Here is a 25,316-nt window from a genome sequence, read left to right as displayed (position 1 = left end):
ATTTTAGCACATTACGCAAATTTTCTAAGCGAATTAGGAAGGTTCCAAGTGTAACCTAAATGATGGAAAATCATTGAATAAAAACAGGCTTGTTTTGTCACCTTATTTTATATTTATTGCTATTTTGAAGCAAGGGTGATAAATTAAGACATTTTTAACCAATCGCATCTGATATAAAATTTAATTGTCTTTGTTTTATTCCCATAGAACTTTGTTCTAAAATGAATAGTTTTTAAGTTATAAGCAAAAATAGTAGAAAAAAAAACGAAATTTTTTGAAATTTTTAAATATTTTATTTTTTTATTTATGTTCCGGGCATATTTGAGAAGGAGCATAAATCAATTATTATTAACGAAGTTATCACCTAACTTTATCCGCAAAAATCTGAATGCCACCTCTCACATCCACCTAAAAACAGATCCTTACTTCTCAGACAAGTAAGTAAATTTTTTGAAAAGCGGTAGCGATTAATTTCATTTGGGATCTAAACATGGGGAGATTTTCATGATTTTTTTACCAAAAAAAAGCCAACTTTATTTTGATCGTAACTCGCTTATTTTTAATGCTAGAAACTTTTATAAACAACTAAAATAAAGGTTTTTATAATCACTCTAAAAAAGTTTAAATGGATTTTTCCCGAAAAGTGCTTAATTTTTTGATGATTTCACCTTGAAGTATTCGATTTGGAATTAGACGTATAAGAACGTATTTTTCATGAGCTACAACTTTGTTTCTACTCGATTGATAGACTTTACTGATACACATTTTTTTTCGGTTTTTTATAAGCTACACTTTTTCCAAGGATATCTTTTCGGCCAATATTTACTTTTTGAGTTATTTGCGAAAAACCGTCCGAAAACGTAGTTTTTTTGTAGATAAATAAACATTTGCAATCGCAAATAACTCAAAAATTATTGACTTAAATAAAAAACTCTATAAAACAAAAGTTGCTTAAAATTAGTCAATTTATCCATTTCTGGTCTTATCTTGAATTTGTGTTTTTTCACCCCCCGAGAAGGGGTGACTGTCACCCCCCAAGTAAAAGCAACCAACGGCACAATTTCAACTTTGAAGTAGAGGGTAAAAAGAACCTAAATTCAAATTTTCATGCAATTCGGAGTTGCCCCTGAAAATTACACGGTATCGCCGTATTTCCCGTTCAATTACTGGGCTAAGATGTGTACCTACAGATTTGTGGTTAGCTCGTGATGATACATCGCAGATGCATCCGCAGACGCGTTTGCCGATGTGTAGAGGAGGCATTAGGATGCTTGATCTCCATTCTTGTGGTATTCTGTTTTGTTCTATTATTTTTTTGGATTAGTTTTAACAGTTGTTAGGTCAGATCTGATCCTCCGTACTTTAGGAGTTCGTTAGGAATTCTGTATTTTCCTGTCGATTTTCTATTGTTTACTCTCCTTATTGCTTCCTTGATGTCTCTCTCCTCAATGTTTATTTCTTTGTTTATCATCACTTCTGATGTTGATGGTTATTATCGTGACGTGTAGCAAATAGGGATCAAAAGTAGTAGGGCAATTATTCCTTCTGAACGTGTCTCGTCTTGATTAGTTCGTTCATCTCTTTCCTTTGTGTCCCGAATAAAGTACGTGCCTCCTAGCGGCGGGATACGGACAACAATACATTGGCTTATAGGGCAGTCCTTACAGTAGGGACCCTGGCCTATACAGAAAAATGCAGGCGGGTGTGGAGTAATACTGCACTTTGGCTGCATTTGTGGTGTATTGGCTAAACGTGCAGGGCGGGGTATGGTGCTGATAGAAAAGGCATTCAGGCATCTTTCTTTCTTTCTTTCTCCCCTTCCTTATACCCTTTCAGGTGTCGGATTTGGGTTTAATTTAGCTACATATTCACCCATCTCTTCCATTCTTTTCGGTCCTGTGCTATTAGTTTCATTTCTTCTAGCGTTTTCTGTTTGATTTTTCCTGCTTCTACTATTTGCTGTATCCACTTTTTCTTCGGCCTGCCTTTTTTCTTTTTTGTAATATTCCTTGTTTCGTGAATTTTCCTTGCTAGTCTACTAGGTTTCATTCTCATCAGATGTCCATACCAGTTTAATTGCCTCTTTATTATTTTATTCATTATTGGTTCCTGTTTAGTTATCCCTCTTATTGTCTCATTTCTTATTCTATCCCATTTGGTCTTTCCGGCTATAGCACGTAAATGTCTCATCTCAATTGCATTTATCTTATGCTTTTTCTGTAAAGTCCAATTTTCGCTTGTATACAGTATCGTCGGTATTACAATCGTATTATATATTTTAATTTTTTGTTTCTTGGGACAATTCTTTTTTCCTCAGAATTGGCGCTAGTGCGTAGTACAGTTTATTTGATTTTTTAGTTCTGTTTGTTATTTCGAGGTCTATTTTCCCATCATTGGTAATAATACTTCCAAGATAATCATATGCTGTAACTATTTCCAGTTGAGTATTTTTGCATTTTATAATTACTTCATTTTCTTCCTTTTCGCCGATGACCATTATTTTACTTTTCTCGATGTTTATTTCCATTTTTAATTTCTCTATTTCTTCTGTCCATATATTTATGAGTTTTTGCATTTTTGTCACGGAACCTGCTATAAGGACTATGTCATCCGCATACAATAGGGCTTCTATTTTTATTGGCTGTAATCTTTGGTATCCTATTGTTGTCTGTATTTGCATTCAGGCATCAAATATCCAAATAAAATCTTTTCAGGCCATAATAATGAAAAGACCTTCTCCAATGATATTAAACTTATACTGAAATGATGGCATCTCCTGAGGTAAAATGTGCCGGAAGTAAAATGAGCCTCCGTTCGGATTTCTGGGTGAGGACTATCTCAGGGGAACACCATTTGCAGGTTAGAAAAATCAGGATAGGGTCGTGGAATCTTGGTAGTCTTACAGGTAAGAGTCTGGAGTTAGTGGGTGCGCTCAAACGAAGGAGAGCTCAAATTGCTCAAATTGCTTGCATTCAAGAAACTAGGTGGAAAGGACAAAGGGCAAAAGAACTAGGTGAAGGATACAAATTGTGGTATGCAGGGAGTAGTAACACTAGAAATGGAGTTGGTATAATTGCTGATAGTGAAGTGAATGATAACGTAGTGGAAGTTGTAAGAACGATTGATAGAATGATGTCAGTGAAATTTGTAATTGATAAAGTGTATTGAATATTGTGTGTGTGTATGCTCCTCAAACAGGTATGGGTGAGAATGAAAGAAGAGGAAAAGCGGTAGGACCAGATGATATTCCTGGGGAAGTATGGAAAGCATTGGAAGAGAGAGGAATAAGGTGGCTAGCAGGTTTATTTAATAGAATTATGGAAGTTGGACAAATGCCAGACGAATGGAGAAGCAGTATACTAGTACCTGTCTACAAAAACAAGGGAGATATACAGCAGTGTACAAACTACAGGGCTATAAAACTGCTTAGCCACACCATGAAAATATGGGAGAGAGTAATTAATAGACGGATACGTGAAGAGACCGACATATCCGAGAATCAATTTGGCTTTATGCAGGACAGATCAACAACAGACGCAATTTTCATTATAAGGCAGTTGATGGAAAAATACAGGAGTAAAGAAACAAACGCTCATATGGTATTCATTGATCTTGAGAACGCATATGATAGAGTTCCTCGAGAGATTCTGTGTTGGGCACTCAATAAGAAAGGAGTCCCTGGTGCATATGTAAAGATTGTGAGGGATATGTATGAGGGAGTAACGACTAGTGTTAGGACAGGTGTGGGAGAGACTGACAAATTTCATGTGAAAGTAGGATTGCACCCATACTCGGTGCTTAGTCCGAATTTATTCTCATTAGTTTTGGACCAGATAACAGCGAAACTACAGGGTAACATTCCATGGTGCTTAATGTATGCTGATGATGTCGTGTTAGTAGGAAGTAGTGAAAGAGACTTAGAACAAAAACTGGAACAGTGGACACGAGCTCTGGAGGAAAAAGGTTTAAAACTGAGTAGGACAAAGACAGAGTATTTGGAATGTTCATTTAAAGATGGAGTTACTACAAATAAAATGGTATCTGATGGTAATGGATGGTGAACTGATTAAATGGTGTAAACTGGTGGTGTACAAAGCAATAGATTTAAGTACCTGGGATCGGTATTACAGAGTAATGGAGAAATAGATGGAGATGCATGCAGTAGAATTAGGGCTGGATGGATGAAGTGGAAGGAAGCCAGTGGTGTGTTATGTGACAGACAAATTCCAATGAAGCTGAAAGGAAAATTCTATAAAACAGCAATAAGACCGGCTATGATGTAAGGAACTGAATGTTGGGCAGTGAAAAAGAAAGAGGAATGACGAAACATGAAGAAACAACGAATGCATAAAATTAAAAATGAATATATTAGGGGAAGTCTAGGTGTGGCACTAATTTATGCCAAAATGAGACAGCATAGGTTGAGATGGTTTGGTCATGTTCAACGTCGAGACGTTAATCATCCAATACGAAGAGTAGCTAAAGTGCAGATTTCTGGAGGGAGTAGGAGAGGAAGACCAAAGAAGACGTGAGGGGAGACGATTAGGCAGGATATGTTGGTAAAGGGGATTAATATTGATATGACCCAGGATAGAATTGTGTGGAGAAATGCAATTAGGGAAGCCGACCCCGCATAGGGATAAGGCAAAGAGAATGATGATGATGTTTATCTCTTTTCTTTGTAATCCTAACCATTCTCCATATTTCTCCTTGTGTTCCGTAAAAGTAGTTTTTCATCTGTTTTTAGAAGCTCTCCTAGTATTCCCTCTTTATTTGTCCGACTAAAATATTCGTTTCATTTCGAATTCGTTTATAGTGGTTGTGTGACTGCTGTGTTCTATATTGTAAAAAGGCTTTCTCGTTTTGCAATCTTGTTTCAAATTTTTCCTTCACTTCGTCTCTAAAACATGAGGTTTTCTTTTTTGATATGTAACTATAAGACAAAAGTTAAGCATAGTTGTACATCCACTTGGGAGACATAAAAGGGAAATCCTTTATGTCGGCATCTGTATATTGTCTAATGGCTTAATACTCCAGGTATAATAACTAAAAAAGTAGTCACCTGCCTGGATATTTCAGTGTCCTGAGAAAATCCTTATTTCTCTGGACTATAATGATACATACCAAAGATACTTAGCCCGATCAGAGAACAATCAAACCCAAAAAAAAGGAAGGATGAAAATTTGGGAATATTTAGTTGAAATTGTCTATTATTATATAAGAAAAAGTTTACCATTCTACGTCCCCTCCATTTTACAAAAATGGAGGGGAATACCCCCTCTCGACGGTGAAAAATATACATTCAAAATAAGTCCGGAATTGGATAAAATCACTAATTCTAAGCAACTTTTGTTCTATAGAGTTTTTTCCCTAAGTCAATACTTTTCGAGTTATTTGCCAGTGAATATGTTCATTTTTAAAAGAAAAAAAAAACAGGTTTTTGGACGGTTTTTCGGAGATAACTCAAAAAGTAAGTATTTCAGCGAAAAAAATATTCTTATCAGAATATAGCTTATAAAAAACTGAAAAAAATGTATGTTTGAGGTCTGTAGACCCAGTAGGTAGAAGCAGCGTTATAGCTAATGAAGAGTAGGTTCTTTTTCATCAAATTCCAAATCGAATATTTCAATGTGAAATAACTCAAAAAAGGAGCACTTTTCGGGGAAAATTCATTTCAACTTTTTTAAATCGCGAAAATCACCCTCTAATTAGCATCACAAATAAATTTTGTCGTTACCACTTCACAAGTTATTTTGCTTATGTATTATTTATATGATCTGTAAGTTTCATCGGTTCGAAGTGCTTAATTTTGAAAAAGCTGTTGTTAAAATGGCTTGAACGAGTAACTAATCACGAGTTTAGGCAAATTTTGAACAACCGTAGCATAACCACTTTTTGTCTAAAAAGAAAACAAAAAAGCAAAAATATTCAGAAAAGCAAAACGTAGGTACATTTTATTACTCTTTAAAATGTTTGGTATTACTAATAATTTTTAAGTTATTTCCACAAACAATTCCATTTTTTTTCAAAATTAAAAAAATGTTTTATTTTAAATCCAATTTTTTTCAAAAATGAGCACTTTGAACCAATGAAACTTATAGAAAATATAAACAATATTAAAGTAAAGTAACTTGTCAAGCGATAACGATTAATTTTATTTGGTAAGCTAATTAGGGGGTGATTTTCGCGATTTTTGTAGCAAAAAATAAAAGGGACCAACAATGTTTTGAGCGTAACTCACTTATTTTTAATGTTAGAAGTTTTTTTAAAAAACAAAAATAAACCTTTTTTAAACACTTTAAAAAAGTTGTAATAAATTTTCCCCGAAAAGTTCTCTGTTTTTTTGGCTATTGCACATTGAAATATTCGATTTGGAATTTGACGAAGAAGAACCTATTTTTCATTAGCTACAACTTTGCTTCTACTGGGTCTGCAAACCTCAAGTGTACACCATTTTTTTTTAAACTTTTTATAAACTATATTTTACTAAGAATATTCTTTTAGCTAGAATACTTACTTTTTGAGTTATCTGCGAAAAACCGCCCACAAACATTTTTTTTTTGTTAAAAATGAACATAAATGAACAAATTCACTCGCAAATAACTCGAAAAGTATTAACGTGGTGAAAAAACTCTATAGAACAAAAGTTGCTTAGATTTCGTCATTTTATCCAATTCCGGGCCTAGTTTGAACGTATATTTTTTCACTCCCGAGAAAATATTTTTCACCCCGTATTTTCCAATTTTTGGTAAACGGAGGGGATGTAGAATTGTAAACTTTTTCTTATACAGGGTGAGTCATGAGGAGCTGTACATACTCCTAACTCGTATAGAGGCCCCTATGGGGAATAACAAATGACCATTAAAAAGTGTCTGCTCCCATTGTTTAATAATATACAGGGCGAGTTTCGCATTTTGACAGAAATTTTTATTCGTCATAATTTTTGAACGGTCAGATCGATGTGTCTCTTATTTTGGTCAATCGTTACATTATTACCACCTAATCAACTGATCTATTCACACTAGAAAAAAATCAGGTCCGGCTTTAAAAAAAATTAGACAAATAGGCAATTAAAATTGCTTAGATTAAAAAAAAATAACTTTTATTACAAAAATAAATTTTTTTTGAACAAATATTTAATTTATGTTATCACCCAATCAACTGATTTATTCAAACTAGAAAAAAATCAGCCCCGGATTTAAAAAATTAGTTTGTTTGGCTCTTAGAAAAAATTTCACCTTGTATACGTTTTTTGAAAACTCTAATATGAATTTTACAAATAAGACAAATAGGCAAAGAAAATGGCATATTTATTTTTTCCCCACACGATTACTTATTTTTTTTTTATTAAAAAATCAAATTTGACTATGCATAAAAAGTTTGGCAAAGTTTTTGCAATTTTTTTACAAAAATTAATTTACAAAAACAACGTTTTTCTTAAAATTAAAAGTTTTACCATTTTTTTTTTCTATAACACGTCTAGATCTAAATCTTCACATAACACTTCTTTTGGACTCTATAGTTTAACATAGACGTGATCACATTGATAAATTTTTCCACCTAATTTTTGCGATTTACAAGTTTGCAACTTTTACAAGAAGAAGACTGAAGTCTACAACAATTTTCATAGTCTTCACAAGTCTTCAGAAAAAAAATATTAAAATGGAACAAAGTTGTAGCGAGTTAAACCGTGAGTTCATTTTTTTTTTCATTTTTAGGTTAAAATTCCGATTTTGACAAATTTGATTTTTTAATAAAAAATTAAGTAATCGTGTAGGGAAAAAATAAATATGCCATTTTAATTGCCTGTTTGTCTTATTTGTAAAATTCATATTAGAGTTTTCAATAAGCGTACACAGGGTGAAATTTTTTCTAAGACCAAAACGAACTAATTTTTTAAATCCGGACCTGATATTTCTCTAGTTTGAATAAATCAGTTGATTGGATGGTAACATAAATTACTTATTTGTGCAAAAAAAATTAATTTTTGTAATAAAAGTTATTTTTTTTTTAAATCTATGATTCACTTTACCAAACTTTTAATTCATAGTGAAATTTCATTTTTTTATAAAAAATTAAGTAATCGTGTGCGGAAAAAAATAAATATGCCATTTTAATTGCCTATTTGTCTAATTTGTAAAATTCATATTAGAGTTTTCAAAAAGCGTATATAGGGTGAAAATTTTTTCTAAGACCCAAACGAACTAATTTTTTTAAAGCCGGACCTGATTTTTTTCTAGTTTGAATAAATCAGTTGATTAGGTGGTAATAGTGTAACTGTTGACCAAAATAAGAGACACATCGATCTGACCGTTCAAAAATTATGACGAATACAAATTTCTGTCAAAATGCGAAACTCGCCCTGTATATTATTAAACAATGGGAGCAGACACTTTTTAATGGTCATTTGTTATTCCCCATAGGAGCCTTTATACGAGGTAGGAGTATGTACAGTTCCTCATGACTCACCCTGTATAATAATAGACAATTTCAACTACCTATTCCCAAATTTTCGTATTTCCTTTACTTTTTTGGAGGTTTTCGTAAAATTTTGTGTTCCCTGATCGGGCTAACTTGTTAAGAGGCTACATTAGCGCGTGGAAAACGCGTTCCAGGACTTCAGCTTTAGTTTTCAATATTTTGTCAAGATATTTGGCACAGATATTCGTAAGATAGTAAAGATTGGCGGTACAGAGCCTAATTTGAGAAATATGTTAGTAGTTAGTATGTGGAAATTACTCTATAATTACATAAAATATTACAAAAACGAGGCTGTACCACCATTAAGGAGAAAAAAATACACTTTCTTCAAATAAACTTTCTTATCTCATTCCTAGATTTTGTGTCATATTGGAATAACTAAAATCGATTATCTATAACAAAAAATCGAACTTGATTGACTTGGCAATATTTATCGCACATATGAGTTTAATAATTATTATTATTACTACTCTGGGCTAATTAGCAAAATACAAGGAAAAGTTATTTACCAGCAATTGTATTGATGGAATCGAATCTTATTATTGTATGTATTAATAATATACAGTCGGAAAAATGAAAGAATACCCATGAACGAACATATAAAACACGCTGTATTTTCCTGTCACCGTGTCACAAACAAAATTGTCCAGTGCAAGTACATGTAACAATAATTATTACATGTACTTGCGCTGGCCAATTTTTTGTGTGACACGGTGACAGGAAAATACAGCGTGTTTTATATGTTCGTTCATGGGTATTCTTTCATTTTTCCTACTGTAGGTATGCAAAGTTCGCAGATAGTGTGCTACTTTTTTTATAAACAAAATGGCGCCCGAAAATCGTGTTTTTTTCAATTTTTGCTCTATAACTCCAAAGATTTTAACTTTACACCAAAAAGACTGAAATAAAAATTAACCGCAATTAAATTCTGCATCGAGACGTGTTTTTCGCGATTCACTTCGACGAAAACTTTCCCCGGAAAAATCGGGTTTTTCCAACAAAATCTTTAATTTTCAACTAAAATTTTAGATAAGTAATTGTTAATCAATAATTAAATTACTTGGTAATGTAAAAGCCCTTTTCATATAGATTATATTTCCAGAAGCCGATGGAAATTGAATAAACAGTTTAGCAACAATTGAATTGTTAATTAAAAATTTACGGTCGCTATAATAACGACAATAATTACGGTGCAAAAGAATAGCTATAATTTTTTCATAAAAAGACACTACACCTATCTAATGTACTTTACAAAATTGAATTTGGTATATTTAGGCGGCCTCAGGAATATTTTAAAATTATAAACAATTTTTTGGCTTATAAACAAATAGAATATCTCGGGAAATATTAAACTAAATTAAATTGTGAAAGCAGTATTCGAAAACAGCAGCAGGACGCTTCTTTTAAAAGAAAAAAACGTTTAATTATGACGAGTGGTTCCTGAGATACAACCTGTCAACGTTGACCGGAATTTACGGCAAAGATATAAACAATAGGATCATAATTTTTAAACCATCACCTTTTTGTTTTTGTCCTCTTTCTCCACATCAATTTTCATATCTATAAAATACTCATAACATATATTATTATAATAAAAACTATCGATAATACGTGTGAAAATTGACAAAAATAGCAAAATTCCAATCAAAAATTAGGTTGGAGAAAATGTTACCCTCAAAGTTCAAAATCGGTATACGTTAAAAAAATGCATTTTCTCCTCTTCCCATGGAGCAATTTCCTTCATTCTTTTTTTGTTCCCAAGTAACTCGAGTAGAGCCATCTAACTAACGTACTATTAAATGTCAAACTTGCTTTTGTTTTGTTATAATAGATTAATTTATTTATAAGAACAGAAAACTACATATTTTTTCCAGTTGTAGGCTTTTTTTAGATAAACTTACTACAAGTGTACCTTTTAAAGTTAAAAACATATTCTCATTTGAAAGCTGTATAATTAGTTAGACAATTTTTATTTAAACAAATTAAAATTTTGTGTTATAATAAATAAATTAATTTATTATAACAAAACAAAAGCAAGTTTGACATTTAATAATGCGTTAGTTCGATGGCTCTACTCGAGTTACTTGGGAACAAAAAAAGAATGAAGCAAATTGCTCCATGGGAAGCCGAGAAAATGCATTTTTTTAACGTATATCGATTTTGAACTTTGAGGGTTACATTTTCTCCAACCTAATTTTTGATTGGAATTTTGCTATTTTAGGCAATTTTCACACGTATTATCGATAGTTTTTATTATAATAATATACGTTATGAGTATTTTAAGGATATGAAAATTGGTGTGGAGAAAGAGGACAAAAATAAAAAGGTGATGGTTTGAAAATTATGATCCTATTATTTACATCTTTACCGTAAATTCCGGTGAACTTTGACCGGTTGTATCTCAGGAAATACTCATCATAATTAAACGTTTTCCTTTTAGAAGAAGCGTCCTGCCGCTATTTTCCGAATACCGTGTTTCCAATTTAATTTAGTTTAATATTTTCCTAGATATTCTATTTGTTTATAAGCCAAAAAATTCTTTATAATTTTAAAATATTCCTGAGGCCGCTTAAATAGTCCAATATCAATTCTGTAAAGTACATTAGATAGGTATAGTGTCTTTTTATGAAAAAATCATAGTTTTTCTTATGTATCATAATAATTATGGTCGTTATTATAGCGACCGTAAATCTTTAATTAACAATTTAATTGCTGCTAAACTGTTCATTCAATTTCCATCGGCTTCTGGAATTATAATCTATACGAAAAGGGCTTTTACATTACCAAGTTATTTAATTATTGATTAACAATTACTTATCTAAAAGTTTAGTTGAAAATTAAAGATTTTGTTGGAAAACCCCGCTTTTTCCGGAGAAAGTTTTCGTCGAAATCGGGAAAAACACGTCTCTATGCAGAATTTAATTGCGGTGAATTTTTATTTGAATGTTTTTGGTGTAAAGGTAAAATCTTTGGAATTATAGAGCAAAAATTGAAAAGAAACACGATTTTCGGGCGCCATTTTGTTTATAAAAAAAGTAGCACACTATCTGCGGACTTTGCATACCTATATTATTTTTTTTATTGGCTTTAGGATTAGACCATGCGGCCAGAAACAAAGTAAATAGTACATACATAAACATAATATATATCTTATCTAAACTATCTAATTACTAATCTAAGTTAAGGTTATCTAAGTCTGACCGACCTTTTTGTTAAGAATAGATATACAGTGCGTCCATAAAGTAACGCATAAATTCATTATTTCGTAAACCGGCGATACCAAGGAAAAATCCCGAAACAGGTCGATTTTTATTTTTAAATTCCGTTTTTTTGGCATATATATCATAGTAGTGACGTCACCCATCTGGGCGTGATGGCACCATCGATGATGTTTTAAATGAGAATAGGGGTCATGTGATAGCTCATTTGAAAGGGTATTCAATTCTCTATCCAATAATATAAACATTAATATAATTATTTATACAAGGTGTTCAAAAAAACATTTTTTAATTAAAATAATTGAGACAAAAAGAAGAATGTATGTAATTTATTTAATTCAAAATACGTTTTAATGTTGTCAGGAAACAGGAAAAAATGTTTATTTGACAAATAAATATTGTTTTTCGCTTAAATTCAATGTTAAAGCTGCCACCCACCGCCCAGCAGACAATTTCTTTCTTTTAGCTGGGATTCTTGGTTCCGCAGTTTGTGAATAAGGATACACAGGAACTGTGGTGGTTTTGTCCTGCTGTGAAGTAGTTGGGTTTGTGGAGGAAACTCTAGGCTTATTAATGAAGTTGTAGGCATTTGTTTTTACTTGAGGAAGATTAGGAAAACTATCCATGCTTTGAGTATCCAAAACTGAAAATCTATTATTTGTATTTAAAGTCGAAGAGTAGTTATTTCGAAGATTATTCTTTGCTTCCAAAAAGGTTAAATTTTGCTCCGCCATAAATTTTTTAATTTTGTTTTGCTCAATGAATATAGGACAAGTTTTAGAAATAGATTTATGCTGGTCAGTCTTACAATGTTTGCAGAAACTATCTTGCGGATCTCTACATTCATGTTTGTCGTCTTTTTCTTTTGTACAATTAAGGCAGAGAGTTTTAGTGCTGCGACAATTTTTTGCTACGTGTCCATGTTCAAGACACCTGAAGCACTTGACAACTTTATGTATATAAGATTCGACTGCACATGAAACACTGTTAAGAAAAACATGTGTAGGTAGTACATTGCCTTCAAAAGTCAATAAAATCATCTGTCTTGGTATATAAGTATTTTCTCCGTCTACGATTATTTTTCTTTTAAATCTACTTACCTCTGTTATAGTTATAGGAGAGATAATATTTTCAAACAGATACTTATCATTAGAACTTGTATCAACATTTCTGATAATGGCTTTTCTTTGCAACAAATTATTAGGAATGAAAGCATTTATATTATGGTCTTGTAAACGTTTGTCATGAATTAATTTATTAGCATCTTTTATTGATTTTAACTCAACTCTTACTCTATTCTTACCTACACTACTGATGCTAATTATGTTTTGGACAGCAAGAATCTTATGGAGAATGTGGCCTATCTTCATTGCGTGAATTTTACCCAGATTCTCTTCTTTATTTGATTTTTCAATGAAAATATACACTTTATTAGAATAAAGATGAGCTTTCTGCAAATTAAACATTTTTTTGGATGGCTCCTTATCAACGACAGCATTATTTTCAACTTCAGCATTATTTGGTATATTTTGGATCTCCAAACTATTTTCCAAGTCCATATTTTTTGTTCCCCCTTCATCAGGGGATCTTCTTCCCCCATTATGGTAAAACTGAACAATTCACTTTAAAAAACTTTCCAAAACTTTTGTGTATAGATAAATTAGTTTTAGATAAATCGAAATTGACGCGTACTAAACGAAAGAGCCAGCAAATATCCACAGAAAAATTAATTTTACTGGGAGCAGATTTTAATCGGTACTTTCGACCTATATTATTAATATATATAATCATAAGATTCGATTTCAGCAATAAAATTGCTGGTAAATAAGTTTTCCCAAAAATGGCCTATTCTCCGATAATCAGCCCAGACTATACCACAATATTGTGCTTACGCTTTTGATAGTATAGTGTCAGGTACTGCCGACGCACTGTTGAAAGTTCGCAGAAGCTCTCTGTTAGCCTCTTAATCCGTCATCTGACAGGTGGGGTGTGGTACACCCCAACAATGCTGAAGCGCCTAAAACATAAGGAAATTTTGCATGTAGTACTGTATATTCATCTATGCGATGACACATAGATATAGTTTTTAGTCGTCTGTTTAGTTTCAGAAAGTACATTTGGATTAAAAGTGGATTACTTATTACAGATTGTAACATATTTTTTTTATTAGTCTAAGCTAAAATGAATTACGAACGAGAATAAGCACGTCTTCAGGTCTTATGGGATGAAGCAGACAGTGAGGAATGTATTGACAAGAGTGATTTGGAAGAAATAGACAACGTTAGTGTAAATAGTGACTATTCTGACCAGCTGTAAGATTTTGCCGTTCCAGATATCACAGACAACTAAATGTAAAGATATTTTTTGAAATTCTTTAACTCTTTCAACTGCTGTCACACCCCACATGTATGTTAGTGGCAAAAAATTTCACTTGTCAGATGTCGGGTTAATAGGCTACATCAGCGCGTCATCAATATTTTTTTTCAAATGTTCTGCGAACTTTCAACAATGCCGCAATAGTGTACGACAGTGTCAGTGGCACCAAACTATCAAAAGTGAAGGACAAATAGTCGAAGAAATGAAGCATTTTGTCACGCAATTTTTTCGTCCAGCATGGATGTACTTGAAATTTTCACAGAAGCTAGGGAATAGTCCAAGGATCATTTTCTATATAATTCCGCTGTACGCTAAACCCTTGGGATTGTTGCCACCCCATCTCGGGGGTGGGAATTTTTTATTACATTTTAACCATGTAAATCGATGTAAAAAGTAATTCTAAGAAAAAAATGTTTTTTACATTTTCTTCGTAAAACTAATATTTTTCGAGTTATTCGCGCTTGAAAGTAACAGTTTTTCGACGAAAAAATCGACTTTTTTAGAGGGTTTGTTGAGGATACCCCGAAAAACATGCATTTAATCAAAAAAACTGTTGATATCAAAATTGTATCTTTTAGTAACACAAACCAAATTATTTTTCTGTAATATTTTTAAGACCAATACAAACCGAGATACGGCATGTTAAAAGTTAGCTTTTTTCATCAAATGCATAATTTGAAATATTAAAAGCCAAATAACGGAAAAAGTTTGCATTTTTCGAGGAAATTTAAAAAATATTTGTACAAATATACAGTTAGACCTTTCAAAAAAAAATAATAAAAAGTGACTAGAATGAAACTTAAGCGACTTATGATCAAAAAAAAGGTCGGTACCTGCTTTTCTCTATGAAAAAATCAGTGAAAACAACCCCTTAACTACCCTCCTTATTAAAAATTGGTCTTTACCTTTCTGTAATTCCTTTTATATTTGTATTTTAAATACACCTAAGAAGTTTGACCTATTTAAAAGGCTTAATTTTGGAAAAAATGGAGTTTAGAGGAAAATAGATTTTTTGCAATTTCCCATTTTTCACCTTTTACTTCAAAATGTCTCCGTAAACACTGGAGATACGAAAAAAAAATATGATGGACTACTAAAGTATAGCTTTTTTAAAAACTAAAATTCCCTTGTGCATAAATTTTCCTTATAATGAACAGTTAGCGAGATATAGCTGTTTAAAACCTCTATTTAGGAGCAAGCACCTCCTTTTTCGAGCCCTTTAAACCCACCCTAATTAAAAACTAAGAGATATTACGGAATTTCCTTTACACAAGCTTATAGCTCTTCAAAAATGCCACAAAATCATTTTTGAAAAAACTTTTTACCTCCAAAAATGAAGGAGCCATGTTAATAAAACCATTTTTTTTTTCGAAAAATTCTATCATTTGAAATTGGATCATTTTCAATGTATGTATAATACCACAGAACCGGTTCGTATACTGGAAGATGACTAAAAAACTATTTGTATTTGTATTTGTACATATTTGTAAACTCGTATTTTTGTGTAAATAAATGTTTTTGTAATTCTTTAATTCTACTTTTTTTCTGTATAGATCTATTAAATTATCTACTTATAAAAATTGTAATGTTATTAAAGGGATGGGTACGTACTTTCGGCTGCAATGCTATTAAAATGGGGATTCATTTTTCTCATATCATGCGAAAACTAAAAAGTATTTTTGAAAAATTTTAACGCAGAATGAAATATTACGTTCTTATCGAAAGCCGAAAGTACCTGAAAACTATAATGTTTATTTTAATAAATTACAGGGGTGAAAACTAAGAGAAAATGTAGTGTGATTTTTAATTTCTAATATCTCATTCAAAAGAAACTGTTTATTTATTCTAAGGGACTTTCGGCCCTCGATAATAATTTAGTATTTCATTCTGCGTTTAAATTTTTTAAAAATATTTATTAGTTTTTTCAAGATTCGAAAAAATGGACACCATGTCCGTGGTGATATTTTCCAAATCAAACATTTGCTATCTTTGTCATACAACGCACTGAGTCAAATAGAACATGATGACAAGACAGTGACAGTTTTAAGTATTTGACATGGCATCGGGAATATTTTTTGAGTTGTTGATTAAAAAACTATTGATAGTGTATTTAATAAATAATTGATTTAAGACGTGAACTTAATAAAAAGTTATTTCTTAATTATTGTTTATGGAAGATCCAAGCAGAGAATACACCAGTATATATTCTGTAATCCAAGTATTTTTTTGTTAAAAATGTTCAAAATTGTAAGCGTTCCATAGTAACAATATACAGTGCTAGTCAAAAGTCCGTACCCCCCCTCGTATAGTTTGAACGGTTATATCTATAATAGTGAAATTTGGAGGAAGAAAATAAACGGACGTAAGCTTCTTAACTAGTTATGACAGGTGACGTAATAGTGACAGATGACGATACAGAGCCACTGTGACCGATAATTTTAAATGGGACCTTATGGCAAGTGATACCTCGTTTGAAAGGTATTGAAGATACCTATTCAGTCATACTAATTTTGTTTGAGTTTAATCTAATTTTGATGAACAAATGAAATAAATATAAAATTGTAGTTTCGCATTTAATTAATAAAAATTCAAAATTCCGCCTATGATTACTTGTCAAATAGGTTGACGTTGACGTAAAAACTACTAGAGAATTAAAAACGTCAACTTTTTTGACAAAAAATCCATAGGCGGACATTTGAATTTTTATTAATTAAATTCAAAACTAAAATATTATATTTATTTAATTTATTCACCAAAATCAAAATCAACCTAAACTCAAAAAAATTTGTATGACTGAATAGGTATTTTAAATACCTTTCAAACGAGGTATCATTTGCCATAAGGTCCTATTTAAAATTATCGGTCACAGTGGCTCTGTAACGTCATATGTCACTATTACGTCACCTGTCATAACTAGTTAAGAAGCTTACGTCCGTTTATTTCCTTCCTCCAAATTTTACTATTATAGGTATAACCGTTCAAAAGATACGAGGGGGGGTACGGACTTTTGACTAGCACTGTATATTTAAAAAATCACTTTAACGCTTTTCCTCTTTTCTCGATTGAGTATTAGTTTTTGTTGTACATATAAGTTATTACAATCACTGAATCCATAGTGAAAAAATTATTACATTTATTAACTGAATTAATAATTTGCAACTATACAAATAACAGTTATTCAAGAACATTCAGAATCCATCTCTTTAAAGTTAACGATGACATTGTCAAGTAGAATGACATTCTAGTAATGTTAATATATCCATACCAGTGTGAATTTTACTACACGTAATTTGCCGTGTAAAGACAGAAAAAGTAGGGATAGCCGTAAAACATTTGCGGATTATGTACCGATGGCATTAAGGGTGGTTTTTAAGGGTTGAAATATTATGATATTACATCCTAAAGCATAAAACAATCATTATTTAACCAATTAAAACCAAATTTACCCATATTAAAGTTTACAATGTATTTATATAATTTTTGAAAATAAGGGGTAGTTTACACCCCTAAAAATAATCAACCCCCTTTAGAATGATATAGAATATGCAGTACAGGGTGAGATGATCCTAATCCCAAATTTTTATGTAAATCGATGCAAGCCTAAATTATTCTTTTAGGATAAGTAAATTTGTTATATAGAGGTGGGTTTTATAATCTCCAACAAGGGTGGTTTTAAGGGTTGAAATAATATGATAGTATATCTTAAAGCATAAAACAATCATTATGTAACTAATAAGAACCAAATGTTGACAATATTAAAGTATAAAATGTTATTTTATAATTTTTTACAATTAGGGGTAGTTTTCGCCCTTAAAAAACCAAAAGCGTAAAACGGCTCAATATGGAAAATAAACTAGAGGGTGTAATGAGCCTAATCCCAAATTTTTGTACAAATCGATGCTGGACGAAAAATTGCGAGGTTTTGCCATTTTTTCAGTTTTATTTCCTCGACTAAAATATTGAGATAACAATAATTATTATTATACTCATAGACGCGCCAAAAATTGCCAAGTCAGTCAAGTTCGATTTATTGTTATCGATTATAGATAATCGATTTTTCGTAGTTCCAATGTGACACAAAATCTAAGCATGATATAAAAGTTTATTTGAGGAAAGTGTATTTTTTGTTCTTCTTAATGGCGGTACAGACTCGTTTTTTTAATATTTTATTTAATTAAAGAGTAATTTCCACATATTAACATGTTTCTTCAATTTGGGCCATGTAACGCCATTCTTTACTATATTACGAATATGTGTGCCAAATATCTCGACAAAATATTCAAAATTAAAGTTATAAAGAAATACATATTTGGTTTTAAATATAGGTACAGGTACGTTTAGTATTTTATCCTAATAATTGTCTGCTATTCCCGTTTTAGGAATAAAGTTATTTTGGTAAAAACTTGGGGATACCAAAGACCAGATGGTACTTTTGATGGAATGGTAGGCGCATTATCAACTAGAGAAATCGATTACGGATCTCCACTAATACTACGTGCTGATCGAGCTAGATTTGTACAGTATGGAGGACTAACTTTTATGTTAAGGTACCGGATACTACGTTTGCACTTTCTAATCTTTTTATATCAATATACAGGGTGAGGCAGATAACTGGCCTATTAGAAATATCTCGAGAACTAAAGGCAACAGAATCATGAAAATTGGAATAAGGGAGTTTTGAAGGATGATCTATTAAATGAAAATATTTTCATCTCTTCGCAACTTCCGGTTATACCGGAAGTTGCTTATAACTTCGTTTTTTCAAATGGGACACCCTGTATATTTTTACATTTTTGGATTCTCTTCGATTTCTTCTTTCTTAAAGTATAAAGTTTTGTAATATTATACACGGTATTTTAAAAGATAATTACGTTTTTTTATTAATTTCGTAGCAACATTCACACCCTGTAGAATTGTAGTAGTTTGACATCTAAAACTCTACTTACGTTCAAATGATTTTTAATATACTCTACTATTGTTAAGAATCATTAGTATAGCTAAATTTTTAATTTTAGTATACAGGGTTGGTCGAAACTCGGAATGAGTATTTTCTGAGTTTTCTTAAATGGAACACCCTGTATTTTAGTATTGTAATGAAATGATATTTTATGGTACTTCTTTATTTCTTAAGCATTCCCTATACCTAACTGCTTTAATTTGTGCTTAATTGTTAATCGCACCAACAATCTTAACTAAGTAGGTATTTCGATAGCTAAACCATTATTGTTAATTTTAAGGACCAGTCTGGATTAATATGTATTTATTTCTGAAAAATTATTTGGTATTGAGTATTTTCACGGCCAACCTAATAAAATTTTACGTATTTTTTGTTGCAATTAATGTTTAGCTTGAATCACCAATAACTCACAAATTAAAGCAGTTAGGTATAGGGAATGCTTAAGAAATAAAAAAGTACTATAAAATATCATTTCACTACAATACAAAAATACAGGGTGTTCCATTTAAGAAAACTCAGAAAATACTCATTCCGAGTTTCGACCAACCCTGTATACTAAAATTAAAAATTTAGCTATACTAATGATTCTTAACAATAGTAGAGTATATTAAAAATCATTTGAACGTAAGTAGAGTTTTAGATGTCAAACTACTACAATTCTACAGGGTGTGAATGTTGCTACGAAATTAATAAAAAAACGTAATTATGTTTTAAAATACCGTGTATAATATTACAAAACCTTATATTTTAAGAAAGAAGATATCGAAGAGAATCCAAAAATGTAAAAATATACAGGGTGTTCTATTTAAAAAAACGAAGTTATAAGCAACTTCCGGTATAACCGGAAGTTGCAAGGAGATGAAAATATTTTCATTTCATAGATCATCCTTCAAAACCCCTTTATTCCAATTTTCATGATTCTGTTGCCTTTAGTTTTCGAGATATTTCTAATAGGCCAGTTATCTGCCTCACCCTATATATCCTTATCCATAGGATATTATATTAAAATTTTCCTTAGTTTTTCGTCATGATATTTTTTTTCTTCTTCAAGTGCATTTCTGCGACGGAGGTCAGCAATCATCACAGCTATTCGGACTTTAAATACGGCTGCTTTGAAAAGTTCATAGTATGTACATTCGTATCATTCTCTCAGGTTGTGCAGCAGATATAACTTATTATTCTGTGGTAACTCCCGTTTGGTTAGAAACTTTTTTCCTGTCGAAAGAAACATTAAGGAAGTATCAATTCAGCTCATGGTGGGAATATCATCAGTGATGCCTACTACTTTTGATTACTACACTAACAATAACCTTCTTTAATGCTACTGTCATTCGATTACCTTCTGTGTGTTCTCACCTAACAATTTCGTTTCAGCCTCACATCTTAGTGATCCAATATTCATATTCTTCATCGAATCAATCTTTCCCTTTTGAGCCTCGTTCTTTTTTTTTTCAATATCATGTGCTGCTTTTATTATTAAGAATGTATATAGGTGAACCCAAATAGGAAGAGAAGTCGTCAAATAAAATACCAAACGTCAGACCGCGTATTTTAAATTTAAGAAATATTTTCCAAAAATTTAATATTTCTAAACTAGACATTACGCTTTCGAGGTGTGAACAGCTTCTGTTTTGCAGCAGCTAAAGTTTGCCACTAGTTTAGGGTCTAAACCTAGCTAACAACCGCCGGTGTTGTTGCTTAAGTGTTTGCATATAGGTAAGTTGAGCATTTTTGCTTATATTTTTTTCAAGCGGCTTTCTTTTATGCTATTTTGCTTGCTCTTTTTATTTTGTTTTTGCTTTCTAGTTATTAATACTTCATTGACTCGTTCTTTCTTAACCCGCCATTACACGCGCTATGAGGGAATCCCTCACCATATTTGTTTATAACCAATGAAATTGTGTAAACTAATACGATAACCTTAAGCACCCAGGAATGCCTTTAGCATGGTTCATGAGAGGGTATGAAAAAGTTATAGAATATTTCAGGCGGTCAGTGTGCTGTGTGATAGTTGAAAGAAGAGACATCCCTCTTCAAGTGAGGGAATTCCTCACTGCGCGTGCAAACACGGTGAAATCACGTTTCTGTTATCTCAAAGAAACTTTTAGGTTTTTATTTAATATTTAGGTAGGTTTAATTAAAATATTATTGTTTTGATTAGGTTAGAAACAGTGGCACACCGAGGGGGGTGCGAGGGGTTAAAATCCCACCCAAAGCATATAGAAATATATATATAAAAGAAAGTAGGAAAATGTAACTTGTCTTTCACAAATAATACAAAAAACTTTCGGTGCCCAAGCAAACCCCCTCCCCCCCCCCCAGAGGAAAATTATAGGTGCGCCACTGGTTAAGAACCAATTTTTAAATTTACCTATTCTAATTGGGAAATAAGCCACAATTTAACTTGAAAAATTGATTTTATTGACGTTTCGAATTCCACCTCGGACGTCGTTATCAAAATACAAAATATTAATAGTTAATTACATAAATGCCACAAGTAAATAGCTTCAGAAGAGTTGTTAATTTTAATTTGTATTTTTAGTAAAATGAATTCGCGTAAAGAACGTTAATTTCTTCAGTGGCTTGCTGAAATTGAAAATTAAGAAAACTTGCTTTTGATCTATATTATTTTTACTTTTGTTTTGTTAAATTAATAAAAAAAATTGGTTTACGAGACTTTCTATAATATGTGAGTACAACCCATTTTATATTTATAGATGTTGACATTCATTCTTCCTCGAAATAAGTCGAATTTATGTAGGTGAGGGCGACGCTCATACGCGTGCAACCACGTCACAATAGAAGACGCGTGTAACGGCGGGTTAAAATGAGTGAGGAGAAGGGGGCTCAGCCCCCCTTATTCTGATAATAACCTTAGCGCTGTAGATCTAGCCATAGCAAGTAATAATATGGCTCTATGCTCTACTTGGGGTGTCATACAAGATTGTGGAAATAGCAACCATTTCCCCACCTTTGTCATAATTAGAGAGCGGAATATATGCAAAGTGCATATAGATGCATATATTGCATATTTTCAGACAACAAACACAACATTGCATATTTAAGCTAAACACGATTTCTTTTGCATATTTTAAAAATAAATTATATAAAAGTTTAAAATTTTCCTATCTTTGTTGGAATTTTATAACTTCGATATGAACGAGCTCGTTATTTATCTATCTATCGCTCATTGTCATCTATCTGGACTTTCCCATTACTACCTGAATTTAACAATTATGGGTGTTCCCAGAAAAATATTATTTTATTAGCGTAGCAAGTCGTAGGTACCTACCTGCTTTTAAGGGTCTAATATTTATTTTGTCAGTTTCCGGCCAATATTTGTTTAAAGTAAACGTTGTATGGTATTTAGTGTTTTTGAAGTGATTGGTATATATTAAATTTTAATATGTCTACCATTCAAAAAAGTGCTTGGATAAAGTGTTTTCCCGAGTTAAAGCTAAGTGGAGACAAAGTATTTTGCAAGGCCTGTTTAAAAAACGTAAGTTACATTCATTTTCACATTTTATTTTTTAAATGAGGAACTGACAAACAAAAGCATCATGTCCCATCAAAGAAATTTTTCTTGAAAGAGTGTTTTTATTCGACAAATTCGCTTTTACTTCTATAAAGACGGACATAGAGAGAAGCATCAAAATACAAAAATCCATCAAATTATAGACAATTCCGCTTTTGTTCTTCAGCTTCTCGTATGAAAATTGATTTCTTTTTGGTGCTTGAACATTTTTTATGTGAAAAATAAATATGTATTAAACATAAATCGACGCTGTCAAGCCAAAACGGCATAAACGACATTCACTTGATTTTTCAGGAAACACAAAAAACTGATTATTTTTATTTTTACCAATTCTGCTTATCTGCACAGTGACTCAAAAAAAATGGTGATCTTTTTTTTCAAATTTTAATATATTGTGAATATTAATGTGGCTGAAAATACTGTCTGAAATAAATTAAAAACTAGAAAATGGCGCTTATGTCCATCCAAGATATAACATTGGTGAATATGCCAAACTTACCTCTGGCGTTTGTGTTGATCGCATCGTTGTAAGGTTAGTCAACATGGCGCTTAAAAGGGATATATGCCATTAATGAAAAAAGAAACGAAAATTAAAAATTGTCGTTTATGCCAAAAAGAAAAATTATGAAATTACGAAGATTTTTGATAGGGTTTATTTTTTATTAATCAAAAATATATTCTAAGTTAAAAACAAAATCTTCAATTCTTTAAACGTGTTTTTGGTGCTAGGATGAAATACTTAAAAGTAAATAATTCGAGAATAGAAGCGGATATCTAATAATAGTGGATTCTAATTCATATTCACTGTCAATATTTGATTCAACATCCGTATTGATTTGATTGCTTGTATTTTCCTTATTTTGATCACTACTTATACCGGCACCCAAACCATTATCTGCTGCTAAGTTGAAACATGATGTGAGATCGTGACTAAATATTTCTTCTTCTACTGCAACGTCTGGTGGTTCCTCAAAGACGATAATGTCATTGCTAAAAGCTTCTGCAATGTTGGCATTATAAAATAAATGTCATAAACCTCTAAGGGAAATATAGGGGAGTTATTGTCAGTCAGTATATCATTTTGTACTGATTCGGTATATGTTTTATTTTCATTTAGTAAGGCCATTATTTGTTTACTTCTGCTATTGATCTACAACAAAAAAATGGCATAAACGCCAAAAATCGATCGCCATTTTTAGCTATATAAAATTGATTTGAACTCTCCGCTGTAATACAAAATGAATTGTTCATCACACTAGTATAAAGTTACAATAGAAAATTTTAAAATAAACTTTTTATCTGCGCAATTTTTAAATAAGAAACCTGTATAAGAATACCATTGAGCAATGGCACTTGTGTCAACCACAATGTAAATATGTGGTTTTGGCATAAACGCCTCATAGTTTTTAAAGAAATTCAGTGTGTTTACGCTTCAAAAATCAATACAAATTGAAAATATGGCAAAGGTAGGTAATATCATGTTACTTATCCATAAAAATTGTAAAAATACATACCTTTACTATTATTACTGGACCGAAATGTACACAATGATAATCTTACGGGCACTGGCGATTATGTCAATCGGTGTTCACGTCGGTGTTCACGTGCGTGACTAGACTGGCGTTTATAAAAATTTTAAACCTATATTACACCTATTTCACTTTTTCTGCGGTTATTCCGCGTTGACTGTCTGGTGCGGAAATTAAAATCCTATTTTTTAGTGCAGCTAACTAAAAAGTGGTCATTTTGGGGTTTATGCCGTTTTGGCTTGGCAACGTCGAAATGTAGGTTGAATTTTTTAAACATAAATGTTAATAAAAAAAATTTTTGATTTACATTTACTCTGTGTGGAGTATGAAGGGAACCAGTCTCGTTGGAACTTTACCGCGCTGAGCAGATGGGACGTGAATTGTAAATTGTAGAATTCCCTCATCTTCCTTAGTCTCTTTATCCGTATGGCTTGCAAATTGTAGAAGCCTCGGAGGTGTAACCAGAGAAGGTTCCCATTGTTTTCATTCTGGTGGGATATGCTATACGCCATTAGAGTGAAAACTTAGTCTTTTTTTTTATAAATGTTAATATTTAATATATTGTTTTATTTTTGAGTATTTTTAATATGCATTTGCATATTTAGACAAATTTAAAAAAAAATATCTGCATATTTGTAGTAAAAGTAATGCATATATATATGCGCATATTTTGGTAATGTTGTGTTGCATATATTGCGCTCTCTAGTCATAATAAACAACTGTGATTTTAACAAAAATGATAGCATCAATACACAAACATACAAATTGAGAAATATCAAAAGAGCAGACTGGTATACATTCCACACTGGAATAATAACAGGAATGCTTGATTTACCGGTAAACTCCAATTACAATGAGTTTTGAAGGTAGTTAATCAAGTAGCAGATAACTCAATTCCCTAAAAAAACTGTAGAACACAGGGTAAACCTTCAAATCCGTGGTGGGATGAAGAATGTTCACTTTGGATTAAAAGCCGCAAACAGACAATTCAAAACTTTAAACAATCTGTTTTCTTAGAGAACTATACAGCGTGTCTACTTAAGTTGGAAACATATGGGAAACTTTTTTATTATTAATTTTACGAAAAAAAGTTATTCTTAATAAAAAGTTCTGCATGTCCCAAAACCTAAGATTCAATCATCAGATATCAAATTTTCTTAATAATATACGAGGTATGTCGAAAAATATGAATTTCTTTCAAAGGTAAAGTACCTTTATTT

At 31.7% G+C, this 25,316-nt stretch overlaps 1 protein-coding gene across 1 annotated transcript in view; it reads left to right on the top strand.

Moving 5' to 3' along the window:
* LOC126890283 (uncharacterized) overlaps positions 1–20,419 on the top strand; it is a 56,192-nt gene extending 35,773 nt beyond the window's left edge. Inside the window, exons 5-6 of the mRNA XM_050659141.1 lie at positions 18,455–18,622; positions 20,407–20,419. Of these exons, the coding sequence (XP_050515098.1) occupies positions 18,455–18,622; positions 20,407–20,419 (181 nt within the window). The remainder of the gene's footprint in view (positions 1–18,454; positions 18,623–20,406) is intronic.
* Positions 20,420–25,316: the final 4,897 nt, after the last annotated feature.

This window comes from Diabrotica virgifera, chromosome 8 (genome assembly GCF_917563875.1).
Source record: "Diabrotica virgifera virgifera chromosome 8, PGI_DIABVI_V3a".
Taxonomy (NCBI): Eukaryota; Metazoa; Arthropoda; class Insecta; order Coleoptera; family Chrysomelidae; genus Diabrotica; species Diabrotica virgifera.
Note: the sequence above shows the minus strand (reverse complement) of the source record. Positions and strands in the feature narration are given on the sequence as shown.